The sequence below is a fragment of the Quercus robur genome, chromosome 1 (genome assembly GCF_932294415.1).
Source record: "Quercus robur chromosome 1, dhQueRobu3.1, whole genome shotgun sequence".
Lineage (NCBI taxonomy): Eukaryota > Viridiplantae > Streptophyta > Magnoliopsida > Fagales > Fagaceae > Quercus > Quercus robur.
Window position 1 is genome coordinate 2,656,322 of NC_065534.1, and position 26,694 is coordinate 2,683,015.

Consider the following 26,694-nt stretch of genomic DNA (forward strand, 5'->3'; position numbering starts at 1 on the left):
CTTATATTTTTAAGCTTTGGGCCATAACTTTTTTCAGCTTGGGCTTGCGGGCTTCCCACGAGCAAGTGGGCTTGGCCCATAAACTATCGGGCCCCACAAAGATTATGAATAATGCTAGAGATACAAACATTTTTACAAAAAAATTTACAAACTGCTAATGTGATAAATGATTATTGGTAAATGAAAAAACAATATCAATGGTGGATCTAGGTAAAAACTAATAAAAAATTAACCATATTAGTAGTTTGTAACAGTAACATTACTCTAAGATTATATTATGTAAGAGTGAGTAATTATTATTATTCTTTTGTATTTTAGCATTTATTTTACTACAAGGACATTTGTCTAGAGGTGGTAATATTTGTAGATGCCCAATTTGTAAGAAGTGACACGAATAGTCCTTGACAACTTTTATATCCGAGACTCTATACACACATGACAACGATCATGAGATAGTACCAGTGTACCACACACCACAACGATCATGAAATAGCACCACACTCAAGACTGCATAGCACCCACAATTTTTGGTTCCGGTAAACAAAATCGAAATGAGACAATATAAGATTTGTTTATCCGTGTTTTTTATCATTATGAAAACTCCAAAATGTAGTGTGAAAAAGACAGTTCAAATTGTTTGGCCCCCCCTTTTTACATGAAGAGAACGTAGGGTGTTGGGTGCATCAGCAACTGCAGCATTTGAATTTCTTCAATGTGAATCTTCTTTAGGTCTCCCAGCATCATCTTCCAAATCCCTTCTCTCTCTTTCAGTTTCCTTCAGAAGAAAATCGACCCACAGAGCTGCAAGGGACTGGTAGAGATAATATATGCTTTAGACTAACTATATCCCTTGCTTAGTAGACAGAATTCACATATGCATACTTGATATCTGGCTAGAATGTTAATGCTTACAGTACATGCCAGAATGGCAGCATTTTGTTATTATTATTATTGATAAGTTATATGCACCCAATGGATCTTGAACCTACAACCTCATCCACCATCTCATATCTCATGATTATATGAGAAGAAAGTGCTCAGTCAAGCTACTCATTGCCATCAAGATGGCAATATAAACATTGTAACAATTTGATCAGCCTCAGTTTCAGAACTGGGCATGTTTCAGGTCAGCATATTTTGTTGATAAGTATTTTTCAGGCCATATGAGAAACATGAACAAAATCATATCTGCCCCCAATCTAGCCTAGAGTAAAGATCATGCCCAAATGACCACATGCAAAAAAAATATATATATTAAAAAAAAAAAAAAAAAAAAACCCACCAACAATGGAAAGCACCAAAAGATCCTGAGCAAGCAAAATGCATTTTTATAGACATCCACCAGCCAAATCTTTAGAAAAAAATGATTACCTGGTTTTCTGATGCCGCTGATTCAGCCAAACTTCCTCCCAAGATGCCACCAACCAGGCGGCCAGGTAGCCCTAGTACTCCACGAACAACACCATGTTGAGCTGCACCAATTCTTTGCTTTTCTTCATCAGAGAATTGCAGAATGCGAACAATAAGATCCAGAACCTGCCCAAATATAAAATAAAAAATTCTAAGTAGAAGAAATGTAGGGCAGTGGATTATGCATCAAAACTGTCTCAATTTTACACATGTAAAACATGGGAACAGAGATTCCATTCCCAGCGTGCATACTGAAGGAACTATAATCTTAATATGAAAAAACGTACCTCGTTGCTGTGATTTCTTTGGAAGTAGGTCACTAGTAACTTGATCACAAGGCGCCTGCCAACATTTACCAGTCATATTATTATGTGTTTACAGTCTCCCACCTCACACGAGGCAATGTAGTGGTGAAGACAATGTATTCATATACAATAATAAAAGTCATATTATTATGTGTTTACAGTCTCCCACCTCACACGAGGCAATGTAGTGGTGAAGACAATGTATTCATATACAATAATAAAATGATAACGGATAACCAATGTCTAAAAGCAATAGTTTAATTCAAAAATTAAACCTACTAACCTGTCAACATGATTTTTGAAATCCATTGACAACCGATTAAGAGTTGCTATACTATTCTCAAGACAACGCTGTACTTTTGCATTGTCTTCCTCAAGCTTATGTACTCTGCTTTTCCATTCTTCTAGCATCTTTTCAGCTTGGGAAAACTTTGCCAATATTTCTTCCTTTTCTCGCTTTGATACTTCTGCCTGTTGATTTGCATCCTGGAGATGACAAATCAAAAGAAATTTCTTCCATAAGTATATAAAAATTTATGGAGCAGACATTCACTTCTAATAGAAAGTGCACACCAGCTAGCTTTAAAAATGTGCATATAAAAAATGACTTCAAGAAACAAAATCATAAGAAGGAAGGAAATCCTTACTTCCAAAAGCTTTGAAAGTTTAGCTGCTTCTTCTTCTTTTGCCCGTGCCAACTGTCCTTTGAATCGTCTCTCCTATACATCAGTAATCAAAGTGAATGACCTAACATGTCATGTGGGTTTCTATTGGTTACAATCCCCCCAAAACACACACACACACACACAAAACAGAAAAAAGGAAAAAAAAGTATTCCTTTGTTTACCTGTATATCAATTTCAGCAGTGCAGCCACCCAAAGCTTTTTCTAGATTTAAAATCTCAGCAGATTTTTCACGAATTAAGTCATTCAGAATTTCAATGTTCTTGGACGAATCTTGTTTTGAAATTTCCTGCTGCAAATACTCTTCCAAATATTGACAATGTTTTCGTAGTTTAACGATTTCATTATCCTCGTCCATTTTTTCAGAGACTTCAAATTCCTATATTGATGAAGGTGGAAAGTTTTAAACTAGATAAATTCAGATGCCAAATCCATCTAGAAAACAGAAATCTTACTATCTATAAATGTAAATGCAACATAGCAACAATGCACTGTAAATCCAATAATTAACCAAAAAAAAAAAAAAAAACATAGAAAGATCAAGAAAACGATACGTTTTGACTAGCTACTGTAGCTATGGCGGAAGATTCTTGCTGCATTTGCTGCATTCTTTCCTCTAAAGAGAGGGTTATTTCCTTTAATTTATTGGAGATTTCAAGCAAGAAGTGATGAGTCATCATGATGGTTGCCAAAGGAGAGGAGAGGAGGGAATTTTATATTCTTGATAATTACTTAATGAAAGAAAGAAATACCTACTCGGTTGTTAAATAGGAAATCAAAGCATGAAAAGCTAACAGAATTACCTAACAGACTTTCACACGTGTCTTGCAATTTTAAGAGCAAGCCAAAAACTAAATAAATAAACCCACCCTGAATTTTTTTATTATAAAAAGACTGATACATTTCTTTTCCAGAAAATAGTAACCAATAGGTTGTCACTAGGGACTTATACTAATCAGATGCTATTAAGAATTAGTACTGACCGCCTCCCCCTCTCCTCCTCATCCATCTCTCTCTCACCAAACTTTAAGCAAAGTAGTGTACATAATTTTTCTTTCTAAACAAGAACCTATAGCCTTATAAATGAAAACCAAACAAAAACAAAGTCAAAAGCCGTAATATCAAGAAAATCATAACCTGATTTCACAATCACTTTGTCTCTGTAGTGATTTGAGATCCTCCTGCAAAGATTTTTTTTTTCTCTCTCAAGGATAGAAAAAGTAAATATCAGACATCTCAAAACAACAAATTGTTGAATGTGATGCAAGACAGCCTAGAACAGCTCCATCTAAGGGTTTTTTGGGCTCACCACCAAACAAAAATGAAATTTGTAATGAATTTGTGAATATTATTAAGAGCTTTCTAGAGCTTCCGGGAAAGAAATAGATAAAGATAACAAGTAATCCTAGCTGAACTCAAATACAAATCCAAACTAATCCAAATACAAAACTAAATTCTATCTAAGCACATGAAATTTCATCCTAATCACAACTCAATAAATAAAAACTTAAAATATGAAAAAAAAAATGCAAAAAAAAAAAAAAAATTTGTAGCTTCCTCCTAGGCCTGCGTCATAATGATTTCTAAATCTTCAGACAGCACACATAACATATGTCCTCAAGTTCATTCATTATTAAAAATAATAATAATAAATGGGTCTTTTTCTTTTCTTATTTTAAACTAAGAAACAAATAATGTGATCTTTTTAATAAGGTGGAAGCAGACTCAATTTTTTTTTTTTTTTTTTTTCCAGAATAAATTCATTGATAAAAAAGGGCGAGACTCAAGTAAACATGAAGTATATATAAACAAGCCACTCTAAAAGATTAAAAATGAAAAAAAGAAGTCGTCAATTACAAAGGCCTCTTCACGCCTGATTGAAGTAAAGCTTATATTTTTAATAAATAACGTGATAAATTTGAAATTAATTATTAAGGAACAATTGAAACATAGCATTATTATACATACTTCTCGTGTTTTACAAAATATACACAAATAATGATATTTGATAGTTATGAGACATGGATGAATCACAATATACCTAAAAGTCAAAAGGACAAAAAGAACCAGAAAGTTAATTGAAGATTTCTATGGCTATAAAACAAAATCAATGCAATCCTAAAAATGCATAATCATCATCTTTGTCATCACAAGATTAGTAACCCAATCGTAATGTTTTACACAAACCTTTTTCTGCTTCTAGCTTTTTGTTGAAATCCACTTTTGCCTCGCCCTTTACCTGGTACAGAAGCACATTTTGGCCTTGGGTGGCCATGGCTCCGCTGACATTTTTTTTTTTTTTTTGAAGCATATATATATATCAGGGCTTTTTCAAATTTGGACTCAAGGAAAATAAAATCAGAAGCTAACATTTTTGAGGTAGATTACACCAATGTCTGCAGAAAGAGAGACAGAGTTGAAATTGAGGAAGAAACAAGAAGGTTTTTTTTTTTTTTTTTTGAGAATCGAGAAAACAGAGAAGGTAAATTGGATATATGAAAAGAGAATGGCGTAGGTGACATATAAAAATGACAGTGCCACGTTTTGGTTTCTAGGTTAGCCACCATATCATTTCTCTTTTTTTTTTTTTTTTTTTTTTTTACGAAGCTAGTGCCACGTTGATTTGAATAAAAATAAACCACATCACGTTTTTTTGATAATAAGTCATTTAAAAAAAAAAAACTTAATAAGCCCATAATTAGCCAATAGAATAAAAAGACAATGTTTCTAAAAAAACAAAAACAAAAGATAATCACCTTAGGTTTACCTGAATACATTTTAAAAAGAAAAATTCTAGGAGCACGTAACAAACTACAACAATTCTTGTCGCAATTGTTCATGTGGTAAAAAAAAAAAAAAAAGATTCATTTGAAAGAAACATTTAACTAATTACATTCTACCACATAAGATAATTGTGACAAAAATTGTAATTTTTGTTCTAAAAGTTGTGACAAAGCTAATTTATAATTAGTACAAAAATTACTCTTTAAAAAAATGTATAGTCATTGAGCCATCCGATCTATATATATAATAATAGGTAAAATTGAGAGAAAATTCAATTATATTTCAATTTGGAATTTAGTCAAAGACTAATTTTATGCCATGTGTCCCATCTAATCTAAGTTTTTAAATATTTGTATCAAGTGAGTTAATTCAATGTAAAAATTAGATTTTAATTAGAGTTTAATTTTATGTCATGTGTCCCATCCAATTTAAGTTTTTAAATTTTTGTGTCAAATGAGTTAATTTAGTGTAAAAAACGAGCAGTCCAATATAAGTAAACTATAAAAATATATAATTTTTAAATGATTTTATATTAATGAGCATTTTTTTGTATAACTAAAAACAATTAAAGTTTATATGTCATATATATATATATATATATATATATTAATAGCCAAAACTAAGAGAAAATCCAATTAAATTTTAAACTAAAATCTAATTTTACACCATGCATTTCATCTAATTTTTAAATTTGTGTTTCAAGTGAATTATTAAGTGCAAAAATTAAGGAGTCTAAATTCAATTAGATTCTAAATTGAATTTTAATTGGAGTTCAATTTTGTGCATGTGTTCCATTTAATTTTTTTAATTTTTGTGGCAAGTAAATTATCGAATGCAAAAACAAAAGAGTCTAGATCTAATTAAATTCTAAATTATATATGTAGGGACACGATTTTAGTTGACCAGATCCTGGGTGGTCAAGTCTTGGCCCAAAAAGTCCCACACAATGAATTTTTGTAGAGTGTGGGCTTAAGAACTTGGTTCCAGTTGGTTTAAATGGTTCGTTGCATGGGCTCAGGAGATATAGAGACAAGAATGAAGAAAGTGGATGTGAAGGGGGAAATTTCATTCATGGTATACATTCGTACAGTGAAATTTTGCTCCTCTGTTCCTTTTCTCTTTCTTTCTCTCCGTCCCCTTCTCTTGGGGGACTCTTACATATTATGTAGGCCCTCTTTTATTATCTGGGCCCTACACTTGTTGATCATCCAAACCCCTACTTGAGCACCTGTCCCATCAGACACCCTTACCAGTTCTTTGTGAATTGCAGTGACCAATGTAGCACTGTTCAGGGGTCTTCTCTTCATTAATGCGGCCAGGAGAGTAGTTGTGGTGCATTTAATGTGGTGGTGACAGCCTTTGCTGGGATATTTTGGGTCTCCTTTCTTTTTACGTGCTTGGAGTGAGGACTATAGTAGCTGGGATGCACCTTTGACCTGGATTTTGGAATGTCCGAGGAGTAATTACTCCTCAGACGTGTTCTCTTTGCTCCAGTGGGCCTAAGCAAGGATTCTGGGTCGCGACGTCTCCTCGAACAGAATGGCCCTCGGACGGGCCCAAGGCCCAGCCAACCTATTATTCTGGGCCGGTCCCCACAATATATATATATATATATATATATATGTATGTAATTTTGATTGTTTTTAAATATATCCGTGCATATACACGGGGTTACACACTAGTTTAATATAAACTAGCCTCATAATTCGCGTTCTGCATGTGTGATGAGGCTTTTTTATTTATTTATTTTGAGTTTAAGGTTATTTTTCAATTTGAATTTATTTATTGTTAGTGAGGTTACATAGGAATGAATTTTTAAGAAACTAAAATTTAAGATTTGAAAATAAGTAAACGGTTAGATTTAATGTGGGCTAGTTTTTAGAAAAAAAAAAAATGTATTAAACGTACGTGAGATATATTCAAATAGAGAGTACTAATATTTATGAAAAAAATTTATCTGGTAGTTTTTTTTTTTTTTTTTTTTTTTTTTTTTTTTTTATATTTTAAATTTTGTCAAATTACAATTTTAACCCTATTTATTTTTTTATTTTTTAAGAATATGGATTATCTAATTAGATTAGGAGTATTTTTGACTTTTTTGAAGTCATAACTAACTTTCTAAACCCTTTTAATATATAGAAATAGTTATATACAGTATAACACAATTTTTTTCTCTCTTATCATAAATTAAAAAAAAATCTTTTTAATTAATAGTTAAAGGTTGTTGTGGGGTCCAATAGTTTATGGGTTCGGCCCACGCGCTTATGGGAAGCCCACCGGTCCTAAACTGAAGGAGGCCAGGGCCCAAGCTCGAAACTAGGAAACATAAAAAGTGGCCCGAAGACACAGCCGAGGACGGTTTCGTCCTCGGAAGGTCCAAAACTTCATGGATAGAAATGGAACACGAGTAAGCTAGAAAGATCAGAAAATATCCTGGGAAGTTGTCTTTAATACCCTTCCCTGACATGACACTGCCCCTAACAGAGCCGGGATCTTAGGCTTTATGGATCATCTCCAGCAATTTTGGGATTAGACTGATGGGACAGATATCTGTCCTGGAAAGATCGACCCTACACGTGGACGAAGGACAACGAACGTAGGCTAGTATAAAAGAGAATGTTATGTGACCAAAAGGAGGGGCTCTCCCATCTAGCTTCTGGAGAAAGACTTGATGAAAGAGAATGCCTGGATAATATACGCCGGACACCACATAAAAACCCACCGACGGGTAACCGGGGACAGCACCATCGCTCCTCGGACATGATCCGAGGAGCCAAATCCTCCTGGATACAAGATTGAAGGGCCTGAATATCCAGCCCAAAGCTCTTTCTCATATTGGTTCACCTATAGTCCGGCCCGAAATGTCGCCCTGTGATCCAACGTTGGCCTTTCAAGCCCACTCTCTACAAATATTATTGTGAGGGACTTTCCGTGTGCGAGCCCAACATCGTTGTTGGGCCGTTAAAGATTTTGTGTTCTTACAATTGGCGCCGTCTGTGGGAAGGCTTGCGCGTTGGCGCGAGTGGCGCATAAGTCAGCTCTCTAGCAAGCGGAGATTCACGAGTCTTTCTCATTTTCGGCGACGTGCAGTTGTTGCTCCGCCATAAACTTCTGCTAGGGGTTACGCCTTGCACCGCTAACGGCGCGGGTTTCTCTAGGGGCTTCCGACCCCAAGTCTGCTCCCCCCGTCATGGCCAAGGGGCTGACCTCCAAAAAAAGAGATCTTAAAAAAAAATTTTGGACAGAACCAAGGCATTGCATGGTCCTCGGACTCAAGCCTATGGGGAAACCAAATACAAAAAAATTTTTGGACAGAACCAAGGCATTGCATGGTCCTCGGACTCAAGCCTATGGGGAAACCAAATACAAAAAATTTTGGACAGAACCAAGGCATTGCATGGTCCTCGGACTCAAGCCTATGGGGAAACCAAATACAAAAATTTTTTTGGACAGAATCAAGGCATTGCATGGTCCTCGGACTCAAGCCTATGGGGAAACCAAATACAAAAATTTTTGGACAGAACCAAGGCATTGCATGGTCCTCGGACTCAAGCCTATGGGGAAACCAAATACAAAAAATTTTGGACAGAACCAAGGCATTGCATGGTCCTCGGACTCAAGCCTATGGGGAAACCAAATACAAAAAAATTTTGGACAGAACCAAGGCATTGCATGGTCCTCAGACTCAAGCCTATGGGGAAACCAAATACAAAAAATTTTGGACAGAACCAAGGCATTGCATGGTCCTCGGACTCAAGCCTATGGGGAAACCAAATACAAAAAAATTTTGGACAGAACCAAGGCATTGCATGGTCCTCGGACTCAAGCCTATGGGGAAACCAAATACAAAAAAATTTTGGACAGAACCAAGGCATTGCATGGTCCTCGGACTCAAGCCTATGGGGAAACCAAATACAAAAAAATTTTTGGACAGAACCAAGGCATTGCATGGTCCTCGGACTCAAGCCTATGGGGAAACCAAATACAAAAAAATTTTGGACAGAACCAAGGCATTGCATGGTCCTCGGACTCAAGCCTATGGGGAAACCAAATACAAAAAATTTTTGGACAGAACCAAGGCATTGCATGGTCCTCGGACTCAAGCCTATGGGGAAACCAAATACAAAAAATTTTGGACAGAACCAAGGCATTGCATGGTCCTCGGACTCAAGCCTATGGGGAAACCAAATACAAAAAAATTTTGGACAGAACCAAGACATTGCATGGTCCTCGGACTCAAGCCTATGGGGAAACCAAATACAAAAAAATTTTTTTGGACAGAACCAAGGCATTGCATGGTCCTCGGACTCAAGCCTATGGGGAAACCAAATACAAAAAAATTTTTGGACAGAACCAAGGCATTGCATGATCCTCGGACTCAAGTCTATGGGGAAACCAAATACAAAAAAATTTTTAGACAGAACCAAGGCATTGCATGGTCCTCGGACTCAAGCCTATGGGGAAACCAAATACAAAAAAAAATTTTTGGACAGAACCAAGGCATTGCATGGTCCTCGGACTCAAGCCTATGGGGAAACCAAATACAAAAAAATTTTTGGACAGAACCAAGGCATTGCATGGTCCTCGGACTCAAGCCTATGGGGAAACCAAGTACACAAAAGCGCCATCGGAGTTCCCTACTTCCCAGTCGATTGCTCGGATGGATTATTTAGAAATCATCAGCCTTGGACGATATTCACGCGCTTATCACAGAATATCCAACTGATATCCCGGTTAGTTCCTTAAGTTTGATTTATTATGAATTATCGATATAATGCCTGGTAGTGTTGGTAAATTGGAATTAGTTAAATTATGCTTCAAGCCATTTTGCTCTAAATATTCTTGAAGAAACGCACACATAGGGCATACCCATTCAAGAAACAGTGTTGTCAAAGAAACAATGTTCAAAACAAGTAAAGAAATTTCCATTCTTACTAAAACAAAGAAATAGTACAGCGTACAATGAAAAAGCAGGAATCAGTTTGTGTCGAAGCTCACTACATAACCAAGAAGAAAGGAAAATACAAGAGAACAAAATGAAGCTGAGGAGGTAGATCAGAGGAGAGGTTGGCTACAGCTCCAAGACCTTGTTCTTCCTCAATGCTTTCACATGCCCACAACTCAAACAGCAAAAGAGACCCAACTTGAACCTGACACCGTTGAAGGAAAGGTGCAGGGAGTTGGAGGTGGTGGGCCTTTCTCTAAATATACGCCTGCCGCAAAGCAGAGGCGCTGATGGCGGAAAATCTTTCTTCTGCCACACCAAAATTCTGGCATGGACAGAACCTGCTTCGGATTTTGACTAAAAGAGGGGAAGATTCCCTTCCCCCTCGGTCGAAATGAAGTATTCTCCTGAACTTAAACTTCCTGTGCCCATACCGTACTATTCTGAGTCTCATGAAGGCAGGGTGCATCTGCGGCGGAGAAAGTTCTTTCTTCCCAACCCTTGCCGTAAACATGTTATGCTAAAGGAGGAGAGCTCCGGATATGGAAGCTGTGATGTGGGAGAAAATCCGAAGGATTTGTGCGTATATAAAGCAACTTTCTCTCCCTCCCATTTATTGGAAAAGACAAGGTGATGGCAGTCAACTCACGTGGCGTCCCAAGAAACGCTACAGACAAAACAGTCCTGGCTCAACTTCCAACATCAACTGCAACCACAAGATTAAAAAGCCTCGTAAAGGCGCACCTCGGTCACCGTGACATCAGAGAGTACCACGTGGCCAGAAGTTGCAGAAATATCTCTTAATTCATGGGCTAAGTGGATTCGTGGCCCCGGGCCCGCTTTGCGTAAGGGCCCAGGTACTGTGGCCCACGCCGAGCAATGGCCATGGCCGAGGACAACCCCTGCTCGGCGCCTTGGGAAATGCCTTATGAAAGGGAGAATCAGAACTCAAAGAGTCTTGGACAGAACCTAGGACTTGCATGGTCCTCGGACTCAAGCCTATGGGAAAACCAAGTACGAAAAAGATATCTTATAAGTCTTGGACAGAACCTAGGACTTGCATGGTCCTCGGACTCAAGCCTATGGGAAAACCAAGTACGAAAAAGATATCTTATAAGTCTTGGACAGAACCTAGGACTTGCATGGTCCTCGGACTCGAGCCTATGGGAAAACCAAGTACTAAAAAGATATCTTATAAGTCTTGGACAGAACCTAGGACTTGCATGGCCCTCGGACTCAAGCCTATGGGGAAACCGAGCACCTAAAAGAAAAAGTATAAGTCCTAAGCAAAACCCTGGCTGTGCGAAGTCCTCGGACTCAGGCCTTTTGGGAAATCAACTACTCGGATGGAGAAGTTTCTCGACTGGAAAAGGTTAAGGCCAGCGTGTTAAGAATATGGCGTTACGAACCGATGATCGTTAGCCTAAGGAAATTGCTCATTGAAAGGGTAACATGTCCTCGTATAACTACTTCTTACACCTTATCGAGCATTTAATACCCATCACGGCTAATTTTAAGATAAGTCTCATTCCTCACTGATCGGATTGTTATGTTGAATAATAATTTTGTTAAAGTTATCGTGGCATCTTTTTATCAACGATTACTTTGGCCTTAGTTATTATTGATTCAAATGCTATACTATTATGCCGAGCAGCGCTTTCACATTTGTTAGAATATATAAACAAGACATACGAAATAGAGTAACAATAACTTTTATTAATATGAAAAATTGTTACAACGTACAAGGAAGGGCTTAATCAAGTCTATACAAAAAATGAACTGCTAAAACAGTAACAACCTCCGTAATACAAATAAGTAAACCATCAGGTGTCTTCTGAACTCGCCTTCAAAGTCTCTCTGAAATCTATGCCTCAGTACTGCTCATATCAGGAGAAGAACCTTATACAAAAATAATGAAGGAGAAGGAAGAAGAATTGGAACACATGGAAGCACTTCAGCAAACTCTTGTCGCTGAAGAATGCAAGGGGAAAAGAAGATGGAGGACATGAGCGGGAAGGAGGAGAAGAAGAGGGAAGCAATGAAAAGAAAGTAAAAGGAGCAAAAGAGGGAAAAGGGGAGCCATATTAGGTATGCTCATGAGAGAGCAGATGGAGATGACAAGGGAGGTTTTCGACTCAGTCACACCAGAAATGGGGTGTGACGAGTCCCTGCTTCGGATTTTGGCTAAAAGAATGGGGAGGCAAATCTTAAGCCTCCGCCATCCTTGCCCCGACCGAGCCATCTCGAGTTTTGTTAGGACATGGCGTTTCTGGGAAAGGAAGGATTTGTTCATGGTGGATTACTATGAGAGAGGTATTATTGAATAGGGAGTAACCGGATGGAGGAAGTGGATTCTGGGAAGAACGTGAGGGATTCGGATATGAAAAAGTCACCCTCTGTCTTCTCTCTTTATATAGGGGACGAAGAAGAGGGTATGTAACACACTCAAATCCCCAGGGAAATCCAGAGTATAACGTGCCGCTTCGTTCTCCCACACCATCAGTAACCGTTATATCTGGGAGGTCTCGTAAATGGGAAGATATTAAAGACACGCTGCAGATAACCACGCGGCATAACGGCAACGTACGCAAATCCAGGAAAAACGGCTCGTAGACCGGTACGTTCCTTGGGGAGGGGGAGAGTCGCCAGTGTTGATCAAGATCCGAAGAAAGTGAACGGCAATAAGGGCTTGACATCATCAAAATCCACCTGTCCTACCATGACGTTGGACAGCAGGATTTTGAGAGGCTAATGTGGGGTCCAATAGTTTATGGGTCCGGCCCACGCGCTTATGGGAAGCCCACCGGTCCTAAACTGAAGGAGGCCAGGGCCCAAGCTCGAAACTAGGAAACATAAAAAGTGGCCCGAAGACACAGCCGAGGACGGTTTCGTCCTCGGCAGGTCCAAAACCTCATGGATAGAAATGGAACACGAGTAAGCTAGAAAGATCAGAAAATATCCTGGGGAAGTTGTCTTTAATACCCTTCCCTGACATGACACTGCCCCTAACAGAGCCGGGATCTTAGGTTTTATGGATCATCTCCAGCAATTTTGGGATTAGACTGATGGGACAGATATCTGTCCTGGAAAGATCGACCCTACACGTGGACGAAGGACAACGAACGTAGGCTAGTATAAAAGAGAATGTTATGTGACCAAAAGGAGGACCTCTCCCATCTAGCTTCTGGAGAAAGACTTGATGAAAGAGAATGCCTGGATAATATACGCCGGACACCACATAAAAACCCACCGACGGGTAACCGGGGACAGCACCATCGCTCCTCGGACATGATCCGAGGAGCCAAATCCTCCTGGATACAAGATTGAAGGGCCTGAATATCCAGCCCAAAGCTCTTTCTCATATTGGTTCACCTATAGTCCGGCCCGAAATGTCGCCCTGTGATCCAACGCTGGCCTTTCAAGCCCACTCTCTACAAATATTATTGTGAGGGACTTTCCGTGTGCGAGCCCAACATCGTTGTTGGGCCGTTAAAGATTTTGTGTCCTTACAGTTGTGTATATTTTAATGGTATTAGAAGTTTAAAGTATGAATTATTGTTCTTTTCTCATATGTAAGTAATTTGGTATTTTCTAATTAATTTGTGTTTTTTAGAAATATAGAATAATTTTTAGTTGTTGGGGATGTATTTTATGTCAAATTTATCATTTTTTTTTAACAAATTTAATGATTCTTTGACATACATCACATTATTATTGACCTTTTATCTTATTAATCATTTTGCTATTTAAATATTTAGGTGCCTTTCTAGATAAATTGTGTTAAAAAATAGGTATATTTGTTTCTTAAATATAAACTATATAATATTATCTTTTTTTTTTTTTGGTTAACGGGATATATAAAACCAAATCCACAGAGTTGGCACTGCCGTAGCAGTGCCTTAGGTACACATACCTGATAGCATCTTGGTACAAAGGCATCCCAATATTAGCACTTAGCAGGAGGGACATTAAACACAACAAAATTATCCTCCATAGTAGCACCACTTCTAGCAAGAGAGTCAGCCACAGCATTGGCTTCCCTAAAGCAGTGCTTCACCTGATGCTGAGGAATTCTCCCAAGTAAAGCCTTGCAATCATCAACAAGCGGGGATAAACATTTAGAAAAGGCCAAAACTCCAGAGATCATGCTAACAATTAAGAGAGCATACAACTCAATAATAACAGTAGGCAAATGCATGTCAATAGACAGCTTTGAGACCATCCCTAAGGGCCCAAAGTTCTGCCATAACACTGGTGGTAATACCAACGGATTTGGAAAAACCTCTGATCCACTTCCTATTGTGATTCCTGATAATACCCCCACCTCCTACTAAACTTGGATTATAAAAATAGCTTCTTCTTCTTCTTTTCTCTTTTTTTAAAGTATTAAAAATAGTTTATACTTTAGATGAATCTTTATTACCAAAATATTAAATGGCTTATATTAATTGTTAGGATAGCTTATGCTAGTTAAAATTCTAACAATTACTTATTATCTTTTAAGAAATTTAGAATTCTACTCCAACTAAATTCTATTACAAAATTTTTAAAAATTTAGTATTTTATTTTATTTATTTTGATCAAATATCACAATTTTGTGTTTTAATATAATGAAATTTACACATTAAGTTTAAAATGATGAACTATCCTCCTAAGAACACAATTAATTTGTAATATAAGGCTACTAATATCCCACAGTTGGAGATTTGAACAAGAATAAAGCTTTATGTAAAATTATGCAAATGTGATGATATTATTCATAAACAGGGGAAACAAGACACTCTTTTCTCAAGAATAGGCTCTAAAAAGGGTTCTAAGACTTTGTTCTTTCTCTACAATTCTCTTTATGATTTTTTGGATTACTTTCTGTGTGTCCTCCTCTTTGCCTTTATCCTCCCTTATATTTACCCTACTTTCTTCTGAAGGATGTGTTGTCCCTGCACAGTTGGAAGGCTTCTTGTCCCATCAGGCTCTTTGCTTCCCTACTTTCACGATGAATGGAGACTTTTGGAGCTTTCTGCACTGTTCAGGCCAATCATTCATTAACAAATATGATTGTACCAAGTAGGTGTGCTTCATTGATGCGGAGATGATTGTTGCTCTATCAGGAAGCTTCAGGAAGCTTCCTCGGACAATTCTGCATTTCCCAAAATTCCTCCTCGGTAGCTCAGCAAGTACATCTTCCTTGGTGGCTTGGTAAGTGTCTCATCCTCGAATCTCCTATAGCATCCTCAATGAGAATAGAATCCAGTCCTAGTTTGTGGTCTAAGGTTCAAATCTTTCAAAGAGGTTAATCCTCAGAACGGGCTGGTCAGGATTGGGCCTATTTTCATTCTAGGCCCAATGTCACTTGGGCTCAAAAACTACTTCCTTACACATAACATAACATTTTTAGGTGAAGTGACATATGGGAAGAATGTTACTAGGATGGAGAAGACTAAGTTGGTTACTAAGCCCAGCCCACAAGCTTCAGTGAAGGGAAAAGAGGCAGTAGCTCGGTCAAGGGTTATGACTAGTGTAGTTGACAGTAGTTTAGGCTCCCCTGATGTTCAAGTTGCCAACAAGTCGCTGCCTCTCCTCTTCTCAGCTGCGCCTAGCCGTGCGACCACTGTTGGAAGTTCAGAATAGGAAGCAAGTTTTAAGGTCCAGTCCATAAATTCTGAAGAGCCGAAGCACGATGGTGAAGGTTTTGGGGATTGTGCTGATCGGAATCCGTGCGCCTCTGTTTTGGGGATGGGGCTGGTCCAATCAATGGAGGAGGAAAGCATGGAAGATGCCTCTACCATGGTCCGCTGCAGGGGTGAGGCTGGGCTGCTTCAATCTGGTGGTCACCGTGTGGAAGGGGTTGAGCAACCCGTGGAGGATATGGTCTTTGGAGCTGCTGGAAATGAGCACAGTTTCGATGATTGCATGGATGATTCTGGGATGGCCCTTGAAGGTGGTGGCAAAGCATCTACCTCTTGTTGAATCTTTGTTTTTATTCTTGGTTATATTTCCTCATGAATATAATTGCCTGGAACTGTAGAGGTGCGCGTAAGCCCGCCTTTAAAAATCATGTTAGAGAGTTGGTCCGCATTCATGATCCAGCTATTTTAATAGTGATGGAGACTCGGGTTGGTGGAGTTAGGGCGAAGGAGATTACGGATGAGCTGCCGTTTGATAAAGCCATTCACACCGACACAATTGGTTTCACGGGTGGGTTATGGCTTTTGTGGAATGAAGATAGAGTGGATATATCTCAATTAGCAAATACGGAACAGGAAATCCATGTGATTGTTAAGGTACGATGCTCAAACCTTAATTGGTTGTTATCTGCGACTTATGCTAGCCCTAGGTGTGCTGATAGACAAGTGTTATGGAGTAATCTTAAGATGATGGCAGAAGTTCATGAGATGCCATGGGTAATGGCAGGCGATTTTAATGAGCCATTAATGGAGGATGATAAATTTGGTGGAAGGGGGTTGAGTGTTAGTAGAGCGCTTCAGTTTAAGGAGTGTTTGGATGCTTGTAGTATGATTAACATAGGTTTTTCGGGTCCGATTTTTACTTGGACGAATAGACGGGAGGTGCAGGCTCTTATTCAGGAGAGAATTGATAGATTTTTTGTGAATTCTCAATGGTGTTTGATGTACCCTGAGGCTCGAGTGGTCCACCTCACAAGGTGCCACTCTGATCACGCTCCTATTCTTTTGGAATTGCAGCCCAGATTTCATGAGAATAGGAGAAATTATTTAAATTTCAAACTTGTTGGCTGTCTAATTGCACCTTTCCTTCTGTTGTTACCCATGCTTGGAGACAGTGTACAGGGTTGGCGTAGGCTATTGAGGCATTCTCTAAAGAGGCAACCAAGTGGAATAAGGAGCAATTTGGAAACGTTTTTTATAGGAAAAAGAATATCATGGCCAGATTAAATGGCATTCAAAGAGCTTTGGCTGTGCGCCCCTCGGTTTGTCTTCTCAACCTAGAAAATGACCTTCTTAGGGACCTTGATACTGTTCTGAATCAGGAAGAGGAAATTTGGGCATTAAAATCTATAGTGAATTGGATGATTCAGGGGGACAGGAATACGACTTTTTATCATGTCTCTACTTTGGTGAGAAGAAAGAGAAATAAAATTTTGTCTATCAAAGATTCGATGGGTGAGTGGCTTTACCAAGAGGAGGATGTCAAAGATTTTGTGAAGAATGGGTACTGTGATATTTATACTACTTCCTTCTCTAGTGTTCCAGCCCTTCCCCGTAGGATTTCTCCTTGGCAGGCTAGACTTTCGGAGGAGGAAAAAGATTGTATTAATGGAGAGGTGTTGGAGGAGGAAATAAAGGCTGCATTATGGTCTTTAAAAGCCTTTAAGGCTCCTGGGCCGGATGGGCCTTATGCGGGGTTTTTTCAAAGGTTCTGGCCAACTGTAGGTAGTTCAGTTATTAATGAAGTTAAAAAAGTTTTTGCTGATAGGAGAGTTCCGGATTATCTTAATACTGCACATATTGCCCACATTCCTAAGATTCAAGGCCCGGAGATGCTCAGCAACTACAGACCCATCAGCCTGTGTAACACGGTGTATAAAATTGTGTCGAAGATTATTGTTGCCAGGTTGAGACCGTATTTGGACAAGCTCATTGCTCCGTGCCAATCGGCATTCATTCCAGGGAAAAAGGGTATTGATAATGCCATAATAGCTCAAGAGGTCATCCATTCCCTCGGCAAAAAAAAGGGGAAGGTTGGTTATATGGCTTTAAAGATTGATCTTGAGAAGGCGTATGATAAATTGGAGTGGAGTTTTATTCGAGATATGCTTATTAGAGTCAATATGCCTACCGATCTGATTGAAACCATCATGAGTTGTGTGACGACGGTCTCTACTTCGATTGTTTTTAACGGGGAAGCGTTGGATTCGATATACCCGTCTAGAGGGCTAAGGCAAGGGGATCCTCTTTCTCCCTACCTCTTCATTCTATGCATGTATTTTCTTGGGCAGCTAATTGAGGAAAAATGTAGCGCTAAGCTTTGGAAGCCGATCAAAGTTTCTCAAAGAGGCCCTTCAGTCTCCCACTTGATGTTTGCGGATGATTTGGTGCTCTTTGCTAAAGCGGATAATATTAATTACTGCGCCATCAGAGATGTTCTAGATGAGTTTTGCAAGATGTCTGGGCAAACAGTCAGTGAAGCTAAGTCGAGAGTTTTATTTTCTTCCAATGTTGATTTGGATGATAGGGAGGCCTTCTGTGATATTCTGGGTTTTGCCCCTACTTCTTACCTAGGAAAATATTTGGGTATTCCCATTAGACAGCCAGGTATGTCTTCTCGAGAGTACAATTTTATTCTTGATAGAGTAAAACAAAAACTAGCGGGTTGGAAAACAAATTTGCTCTCATTGGCGGGGCGTGCGGTGCTTATCCAAGCGTCTTTAGCGGCTATTCCTTCCTATGTGATGCAGTGTGCTGCCCTTCCGGGTAGAGTTTTGGATGGTATAGATAGGGTGAACCGAAATTTTTTGTGGGGTACTACGGAGAATCAAAAAAAGATGCACTGGGTTGGTTGGCAAAAAGTTACTAGAACTAAGGAGGAAGGAGGCCTTGGTCTTCAAACGGTAAGAGGGAGGAATATTGCGCTCCTTGCAAAGCTGAATTGGAGATTGCATACAGAGCAAGACATGCTTTGGACAAGGGTTTTGAAGCAGAAATATTGTACTGGCAGGAGAGCAAGTGCTATTAACGCTGACCGTCTTCCGTGCTCTCAGGTTTGGTCTGCTATGAAGAGAGGAAGGGAGGTGTTCAACAAAGGTAGTATGTGGCTGGTGGGAAGAGATAGCAATCAAATTTTCTGGTTTGGGAATTGGATCAAAGGGGGTCCCATTCGTCATAGGATCCTAGGCCCTCTACCCCATGAAGCTGAATTACTTGAGGTTAAGGATGTTTTGTTTGTTTCGGGCTGGGATTGGGATCGTATTCCTTTTGTGCTGCCTGTGGAAATAAAAAATTTGATTCAAGCCACTCCGATGTCGATCACAAGTAGAGGGGCTGACAGGTTAGTTTGGGCAGGTAGTACTAGAGGTGGTTTTGATGTTAAAAGTACTTATAATTTAGTTGATAACTCTAATCTGGTGCTTGCCTTATCCTTGGGGTGGATTTGGAAGCTGAACACCTTACCTAGAATAAAAACTTTTATTTGGAGATGTATGCATGATAGCATTGGTGTCAAGGGCTGCCTGGTTAGGAGGGGTTTTGGTAATGATGATCTTTGTCCTATTTGTCAAGAAGAAAGGGAGTCAGTTCTGCATGCTCTTTGAGATTGTACTCAGGTTAGAGCTATCTGGTTGCAATTGGGAGTTAGTTACATGAATCAATCCTTTTGGGGCAATAACCTTCAAGAGTGGCTAAGTGTGAATGGGAGTAGGGGCAGCAGGGTGATGTATGGTAGAAATCATTGCAGTACCCTCTTTTCTTTTGCAGTTTGGATGCTCTGGAAAAGCAGAAACCAGGCGGTGTTCTCTGGCAAAGCTCAGAGTCTGAAGCTTTATTATGAAATTGAGAATATGTGCACTGAGTTCATGTACTGTGTTAGTTCTCCTAGGTGTCCCGTGCAAAGGGTGGTAGTCACTTGTCGGTGGGAGAAGCCTCCTGAGGGATGGATTAAGCTTAATACGGATGGGTGTGCTTCAGGCAGTACGGGATTGGTTGGTTGTGGTGGAGTTGTGCGTGACAGTCATGGGGAATGGATTTTTGGATTTTCAAGGCATATAGGGACTACAAATAGCTTTGTGGCTGAATTATGGGGCTTAAGGGATGGGTTATTCATGTGTAGTAATCTGAACATCCCCTTTCTTATTGTTGAAATGGATGCTAAATCCATTGTGGAAATTTTTTGCAAGTCGGGTTATGTAAATGATGTAATCTCCCCCATTTTGGATGATTGTAGGATGCTGATCACTAAGTTCCAGCAGGTGCAATTTAGACACTGCTTCCGCCAGTCGAATCAATGTGCTGATGCTCTTGCAAGGTTAGGTGCTAATCAAGACTTAGATTTTATAATTTTTGATAGTCCGCCAGTGGACGCTTCTGTTTTCTTTGAACAAGACACTATTGGTCTGGGTTTTAACAGGCTGTGTCCTGCTTCTGTAGTTCTTTCTTAGTTTTATGTAATGGTCTCTTTCACCAAAAAAAAAAAAAATCATTAAAATTTCATGTGACTCACTAACTATTAACACATTTTCTTACAAGAAAAATACTTTTTTTTTTTTTTAATTAATCTGCGTTTAAGTGTATTGCATTGCCATATTTAAGATTTAAGATTTCTTCTTTTATTTTTATTTTTTGGAGAAGCATAATTAATACGGTGTCGTTTTAGCATTTGCTTGTTATAGCGTAGCAATCATAGTCATAGAAACAGAATAATACGTATAGGAAATACAGTCAGAAAACAGAATATAAAGAAAATTCCTAAATGAAAGAGGGATTATATAAAACAGTTTATAAATGTGACATTTATGCAAGGTACTTGGAATATCAACCAAACCAAGACCAATTCACATCAAATGTAAGACAATCCACATGCTTGGTGAGGAAGGAAAACAAAGCTGACTTGAATTTCTAGTCAGTGCTAGTTATGCCTAAGTAATAGAAGACAAGATGTAATTTTACTTTCATCTCTGAATAATAAATAGAGGATATATAGTAATAGGCCCAAAATAAACCACTCCTTAGATAGAGGATGTATAGTAATAGGCTCAATTGGCTCACCAGTTTGCTGCTCCAAGTCAGACAGGTTAAAAATTTAATCCTATCAATTAATCTACATTAAATTGATCACCCTGCTACAATGTGAAGGAATGCAACATATATTTGATTAATAATATCTCTTCAAAAACATATGGCAGGCAAGAAGAGCAAGCATCAGTTGGGGTTAGTTCTCTACAAAAAGCAAGTACAACAAAACTAATATGAATTAAAAACTACAAAAGAAACTTCAAAATAAGAGAATCATAAAAGTAAAGAAATGATAAGAAAATCAGAGTTTAACAAGGACAGTATCAATAATAAGTAAAGGAAAAATAAATGATAAATTTTTATGGGAAGGAGGCTAATTAAAGAAGATATCAAAGAAAATGTGTTTTATGTTGCCATTTTGAAATTAGTAATGACAAAGCAGAAGCGTTTCACCATTATTCTAAATTAGTTTTTTTATTGGAAATCCACACCATGTGGGTTTTAAACCCACGACCTCTGTTCCACTATTGAGGCTGAAGAAGTGCTAATCGTGCTAGAGCCTATTGGTGAAATTAGGTGGTATGCTTACCAAAAATTAACTAATGATATGAATATTTCTAGTCATGTCCATAGATTATATATGTTTTTTTTTTTAAAGGAAAGCCAAGATTATATACCAATATGTGCATACTGTTACCAAAAATCATGAATGGTCCAGAGCTTCAGCAAAATTTGTGATGTTCTATCAGCCAGCTGTCATGTATTAGCCTAGCATTACAAGTCTCATGCAAGTGAACTGTTAGACTATTTTACCATTCTTTAGAGCATCCACATCTGGATCTTATATTTCATCTTATTTTACCATCCTCAAAAGTTACTTTACCAATTATACCATACCATTTTACAATACATCTAACATCTCAAAACTCTATTATTTTACCATCTTATTAAAATATTGTTATTTTAATCTTTTTTTATTATTACTTTTCCAACCGTCATTTCTTTTTTCAAAATCAACTATTCCCAGCTTTTTCAAATGCTTGCATTTTCAATGGTCATCCTGCCAGCAAGAGAGAGAAGGGTTGAACGGACTGTGCACTATTAAAATGATTGTTTTTTGGAATGAGATCGCACTATAGCAATATGCCAAAAAATTTTGACCGGTCCCAGATATAGCTATCCAATTGTTGGAGTAATTTAGGCCAAATGTCAAATATATTTTACAATTTGACATTTAAGAAGCCCACTGTTGATGCTCTTAGGCGCCCACTGGCCAACAGTTGCCAACAATTCGTGCCGCCATTTACCACCAACTGTCACATGCATGGTCCACCTGATTCCCGGGCAGGGCATCATTACATGCCCGTTGCCAACCATTGGCTACCAGCCCTGCCTGTTGCCATATCTGCTAAATGACAAACGGAATCATACATACGTCACTACTTATTCCGTACCAAATTATAATGTTTTGTTTTTTTAACCGTAAAAGGGAGATAAAGATCAAGTAAATGTAAAGGATACAACAGAGCTGGATTAGACCAGGTTTGGTGGATTGGCATTATAGTTTGCCATATCTGCTAAATGACAAACAGAGCCAAGAACGACTTTGGGAACAAAAAAAGAAACTTGTAAACTAGTCCATTCTGCTGAAGGGAAAGAAGATCAGCAATCATAGTCTTCTCCTTCCATTGGTGTGCTTTCCGTGTTGCAAACTCGTTGGACTAATCTGTTGCAGTTGCCTAAAAACAAAACTCTACAAAAACCAAGTTTTCTAGCTTTTATAGCTGCATCCACCAGAGCTTCCTGAGCTGCTCCATAGGCACTGCCTGCTGCACTGCTAGCAACTCCAGAAAACATAATCTCTCCCTGTAAGCTTCTAGCTTCATAGGCATAGGCATAAGCACTCCTCCTATGGTTAAATGGGTCAATTTTATTTCATTAGTCATTCACCAATACCAGCTCTTTGATTTTTCTGTTTGGATCTAAGAGAGTCCCTGTTTTCTTGAACAGGCTCTTCTTCCATGATGTATCTTTTGCTTTTAATTATTAATGAAGTTTGTGTGTTTTCTATCAAAAAATAATACTAATAATAATAAATACCAGCTCTTTGGTTAAGAATCAGTTAATCCAAGGTTGTTAAGGAATCCTCGTATGTGTTTTCTCTTCAACTCAAAACCTCTGTCCCAGAATCTCTCTCCACTCTTTTTTGTGATCTGTAAGTTTTCTTCTTTTACACTTTTTTTTTTTTAATTGCAAATTAGTTTTGATGTTATTGTTGAATATTTGATAAAAGCATTGTTCTGGTTGATTTTCTTGTAGAGAATGAAAAATTATAGATACCCTTTTCGTCTTTTGGTGTTTAGAAAACCCCATGCTGTGTTTTCATTAATTTTGGACGCGGTTTTTGAAAATCCCATGTTGTATTTCTTTGATTAATAGGATGTGGTTTGTGGTAATCTTGTTAAAGATGGTGTTTTTATGGATCTTTTTGCGTTTCTTGATAATCTGTCCAATTTAAATTTGAGATTTAGTTCATTAGGTTTGTGAGACTCTTGTGTTGTGATTGATTATGATAATTTTATGGATAATATGCTGAATTCATGTTGTGGCAGTGCAAATTTTTTGGTGAGGTTTTAGATATTATGTTGTTGGTGTTATAGGAACCAGAACTACTATTGAATTTGATCTGAGTTTTTGTATTTGTATTTTTTGTTTGATTCATTGCAGAGAGAATTATTGATTTTTCACTACAAAGTGGGAAAAATGTCACGATACTTAATTGAGCTCTATCAAAACAATATGAAGACTAGTGGTGAAGATATACTAAGTGCAATAATCCCTTTGATGAAACTTCTTTCCCTTACGGTTATAGGTCTGGTTCTTGCACACCCCAAAACCAAAATAATCCCGAAAGCGACATTTAAGCTTCTCAGCAAGCTTGTTTTTGCTCTCTTCTTGCCCTGCCTAATATTTACTGAACTGGGTGAAAGCATTACAGTTGAGAACTTTGCTGATTGGTGGTTTATTCCAATTAATGTTGTAATCAGTACAGCTATTGGTTGCCTCCTTGGGTACATAGTCGTGCTTATTTGCCGCCCACCTCCACAGTTTAAAAGATTTACCATTATCATGACTGCATTTGGTAATACTGGAAATATCCCTCTTGCACTTGTCGGATCTGTCTGCCATACTAAAGATAATCCATTTGGACCCAATTGTCATTCAAGAGGGGTGGCTTATGTCTCTTTTTCTTCATGGGTTTCTGTGATTCTTGTTTATACCCTTGTGTATCACATGATGGAGCCTCCAATGGAGTACTATGAGATTGTTGAAGAAGGGGCTGAGATTGAGATTGAGGAACAAGAAGCAGTCAATGATGTCAGTAGGCCTCTCCTTGTTGAAGCTGAATGGCCGGGTATGGAAGATAAAGAAACTGAGCATTCAAAGCAACCCTCTATTGCTAGAATTTTCCAAAGCATATCAAATGTTTCTCAGTCGTCTGTTCCTGACCTTGAGGTTACAGGAGAAGGAGCTTCGAACAGTCCCAGGTCCATTAGGTGTTTGGCTGAGCCTAGAGTGGTCAGGAGGATCAGAACTGTTGCTGTACAAACTCCAATACAGCACATACTTCAACCCCCAACTATTGCTTCTCTTTTAGCTATCATCATTGGGATGGTGCCTCAGATCAAGGCTTTTTTCTTTGGATATGACGCTCCACTATCTTTTCTCACTGACAGTTTAGAGATTTTAGGCGGTGCAATGGTGCCTTCTGTGATGCTTGTTCTTGGGGGTATGCTTGCTGAGGGGCCAATTGATTCAAAACTTGGTCTTCGAACTACAATTGGTATAAGTGTGGCAAGGCTCTTGGTGCTTCCTCTTCTTGGAATTGGTATTGTTGCATTGTCTGATAAGCTGAATTTTTTGGTCAGCGGTGATGAAATGTACAGATTTGTGCTTTTGTTGCAATACACAACACCGAGTGCCATTTTATTGGGAGCAATTGCCAGCTTGAGGGGATATGCAGTTAGTGAAGCTTCAGCACTGCTCTTCTGGCAGCATGTGTTTGCCCTGTTCTCCCTTTCCTTGTATATCGTTATCTACTTCAAAATAATCTCATATGTTTGAGGTTTGCATCATATTTTACTGTCATAAAGGCCCTCAGTCTATAGGTTAGTGTTTAAATGCCATCAGATTACTGCAGTCTCTCTGTCCATTATATCATAATTGTTTAAGCAAGGTTTACTTGCTTTTGCTGCTGTGTTCTCTAGTGGGTACTGGTGATGGAAGTGAATGATGCTTCTCCCCTGTAAATTGATGGTTCCTTTATGAAACTTGAGTCGGTTCTTGTCTGTAAAAGCTTTGTAGCAATTGTATATAGCTTTGATTAGAAATTGTATATAGCTCTGACATTTTTTGTTAAATTATATCAATGCCTTGTTTTCACCTGAAAATGATTAGATCCACCCTCCCCTTTTTCTTTCTCTTCATTTGATACTGAAAGTTCTAAACCATCCTTGTCATGTTTTATGTTATAAATCCAGCTTGTACTGATGGTTGTCCAATTATATAAATGAATGAATCCAGCATTTATTGAAAATTAACCCATTGCCCAAATTGTTTATATTAGTTCATTTTTAGAATTTTATATATATATATATTCTATATTTTCTTTTATACTTCTTCTGGAATAGTGTTTCATTTCATTCAGAATTTAGATAAGGAAAAATCTCCACATAACAATGCCAAATTTTCAACTAGTTGACATTGTCCAACTGGATCCTAGTGATCAGTCTGTTAAAACACTGAAAAGGGGAAGTACAGCAAAAGTTAAATGGGAAGTGGATCTAAAGCATAATTTCTTTAACATGCTTAATATATGTCTTTAGTTTTTTGGAAATTAGTTGGAAGTACCAGAATATTTATCGAGCAAAAAGTAGTAAATAGTGGCTATGGTACCGTGGACCATGATCGCTGAAACTCCAAGTTACTGGATTGTACAACCCTGTGACTGATTCCATATTCTCAGATCACAGTTACTGAAATCAGAGATATGATTGATTTTAGTTCTTTATATATGATTGGTTTTGGTTCTTTAAACTGATTTTGTGATTTGGACTTGAAAATTTAGCAGACAGGCAGAAATAAGCATCAAAAGCCATTTGAAAAATGATGTAATGGACTGCTTGTTCAGGATTGAAACATGCTAACTTACTTACATCGCATTTTAGATCTTTTCATTTGACCTTGGAAAACATGCATATTCGTCTTAACTTCAGAACTCTGGAAGTGTTTGCATTGACAATATATGTTATAGGGTGCTGGTTGAGAGATAGGTTCCCCACCTAATTTTATTAGTTTGCATTTGTTGGAAAATAATTTTTGTTGTAGATCTGTTGTTGGTATCATGGATATATTACTACATAAATGATTAATTTGTTGTCCGAAATTCTATAAGATAATCAACAAAAATCTCATAATAATGTGGAAAATAGATATGGAAAAAGTATCTTTTGAGATGGTCTCATAAAATCTCTCTCATAATATATGTGGGTCTCACATGTGTAGGTACTACATATTGTGAGAGGGCGGTCTCATGAGACCATCTCATAAGATTCCGTCTTAGTTATGCGGTTTATGTATTACCTTCATTGTCCTATTTAATCTCATAAGATACCCTCTCCTAATCCATTGTGCCATTTTTTGTTCTTTCTTGTACTTTTTGGAGTCATTGATAGTTGAGACAAAGTTTGTTAGACAAATACCTCTTGTATAAGGAGAATAAAGACAAGATATTCTGTAAAACCTCTTGTATAAGGAGAATATAGAGAACATATTTGTAAAACGGAAAATGTAGTACAACGAG

The 26,694-nt window shown here is 38.1% G+C and overlaps 3 protein-coding genes across 5 annotated transcripts; 2 read left to right on the forward strand and 1 right to left on the reverse strand.

The window, feature by feature from the left end:
- Positions 1-469: 469 nt before the first annotated feature.
- LOC126715675 (golgin candidate 4-like) lies at positions 470-4,878 on the reverse strand. 2 transcript variants are annotated; one of them, XM_050416417.1, is made up of 7 exons: positions 4,587-4,878; positions 2,563-2,778; positions 2,363-2,434; positions 1,999-2,201; positions 1,698-1,752; positions 1,372-1,536; positions 470-811 (listed from the first exon to the last, which is right to left on the reverse strand). In XM_050416417.1, exons 2-7 carry the CDS (start codon positions 2,755-2,757, stop codon positions 710-712), a joined length of 792 nt encoding a protein of 263 aa, XP_050272374.1. In that variant the 5' UTR covers positions 2,758-2,778; positions 4,587-4,878; the 3' UTR covers positions 470-709. The 2 variants fall into 2 exon arrangements, with proteins under 2 accessions (XP_050272374.1, XP_050272382.1); XM_050416425.1 differs by lacking the exon at positions 4,587-4,878 and adding an exon at positions 3,537-4,563.
- Positions 4,879-16,229: 11,351 nt separating this feature from the next.
- Positions 16,230-17,039, forward strand: LOC126692578 (uncharacterized). Its single transcript, XM_050388235.1, has one exon. The coding sequence runs from the start codon at positions 16,230-16,232 to the stop codon at positions 17,037-17,039; it is 810 nt and encodes a 269-aa protein (XP_050244192.1).
- A 5,330-nt stretch (positions 17,040-22,369) lies between these two features.
- Positions 22,370-25,282, forward strand: LOC126715691 (protein PIN-LIKES 2). 2 transcript variants are annotated; one of them, XM_050416442.1, is made up of 3 exons: positions 22,370-22,699; positions 22,935-23,046; positions 23,559-25,282. In XM_050416442.1, exon 3 carries the CDS (start codon positions 23,595-23,597, stop codon positions 24,954-24,956), a length of 1,362 nt encoding a protein of 453 aa, XP_050272399.1. In that variant the 5' UTR covers positions 22,370-22,699; positions 22,935-23,046; positions 23,559-23,594; the 3' UTR covers positions 24,957-25,282. The 2 variants fall into 2 exon arrangements, with proteins under 2 accessions (XP_050272399.1, XP_050272392.1); XM_050416435.1 differs by lacking the exon at positions 22,935-23,046 and having other exon boundaries at positions 22,371-22,699.
- Positions 25,283-26,694: the final 1,412 nt, after the last annotated feature.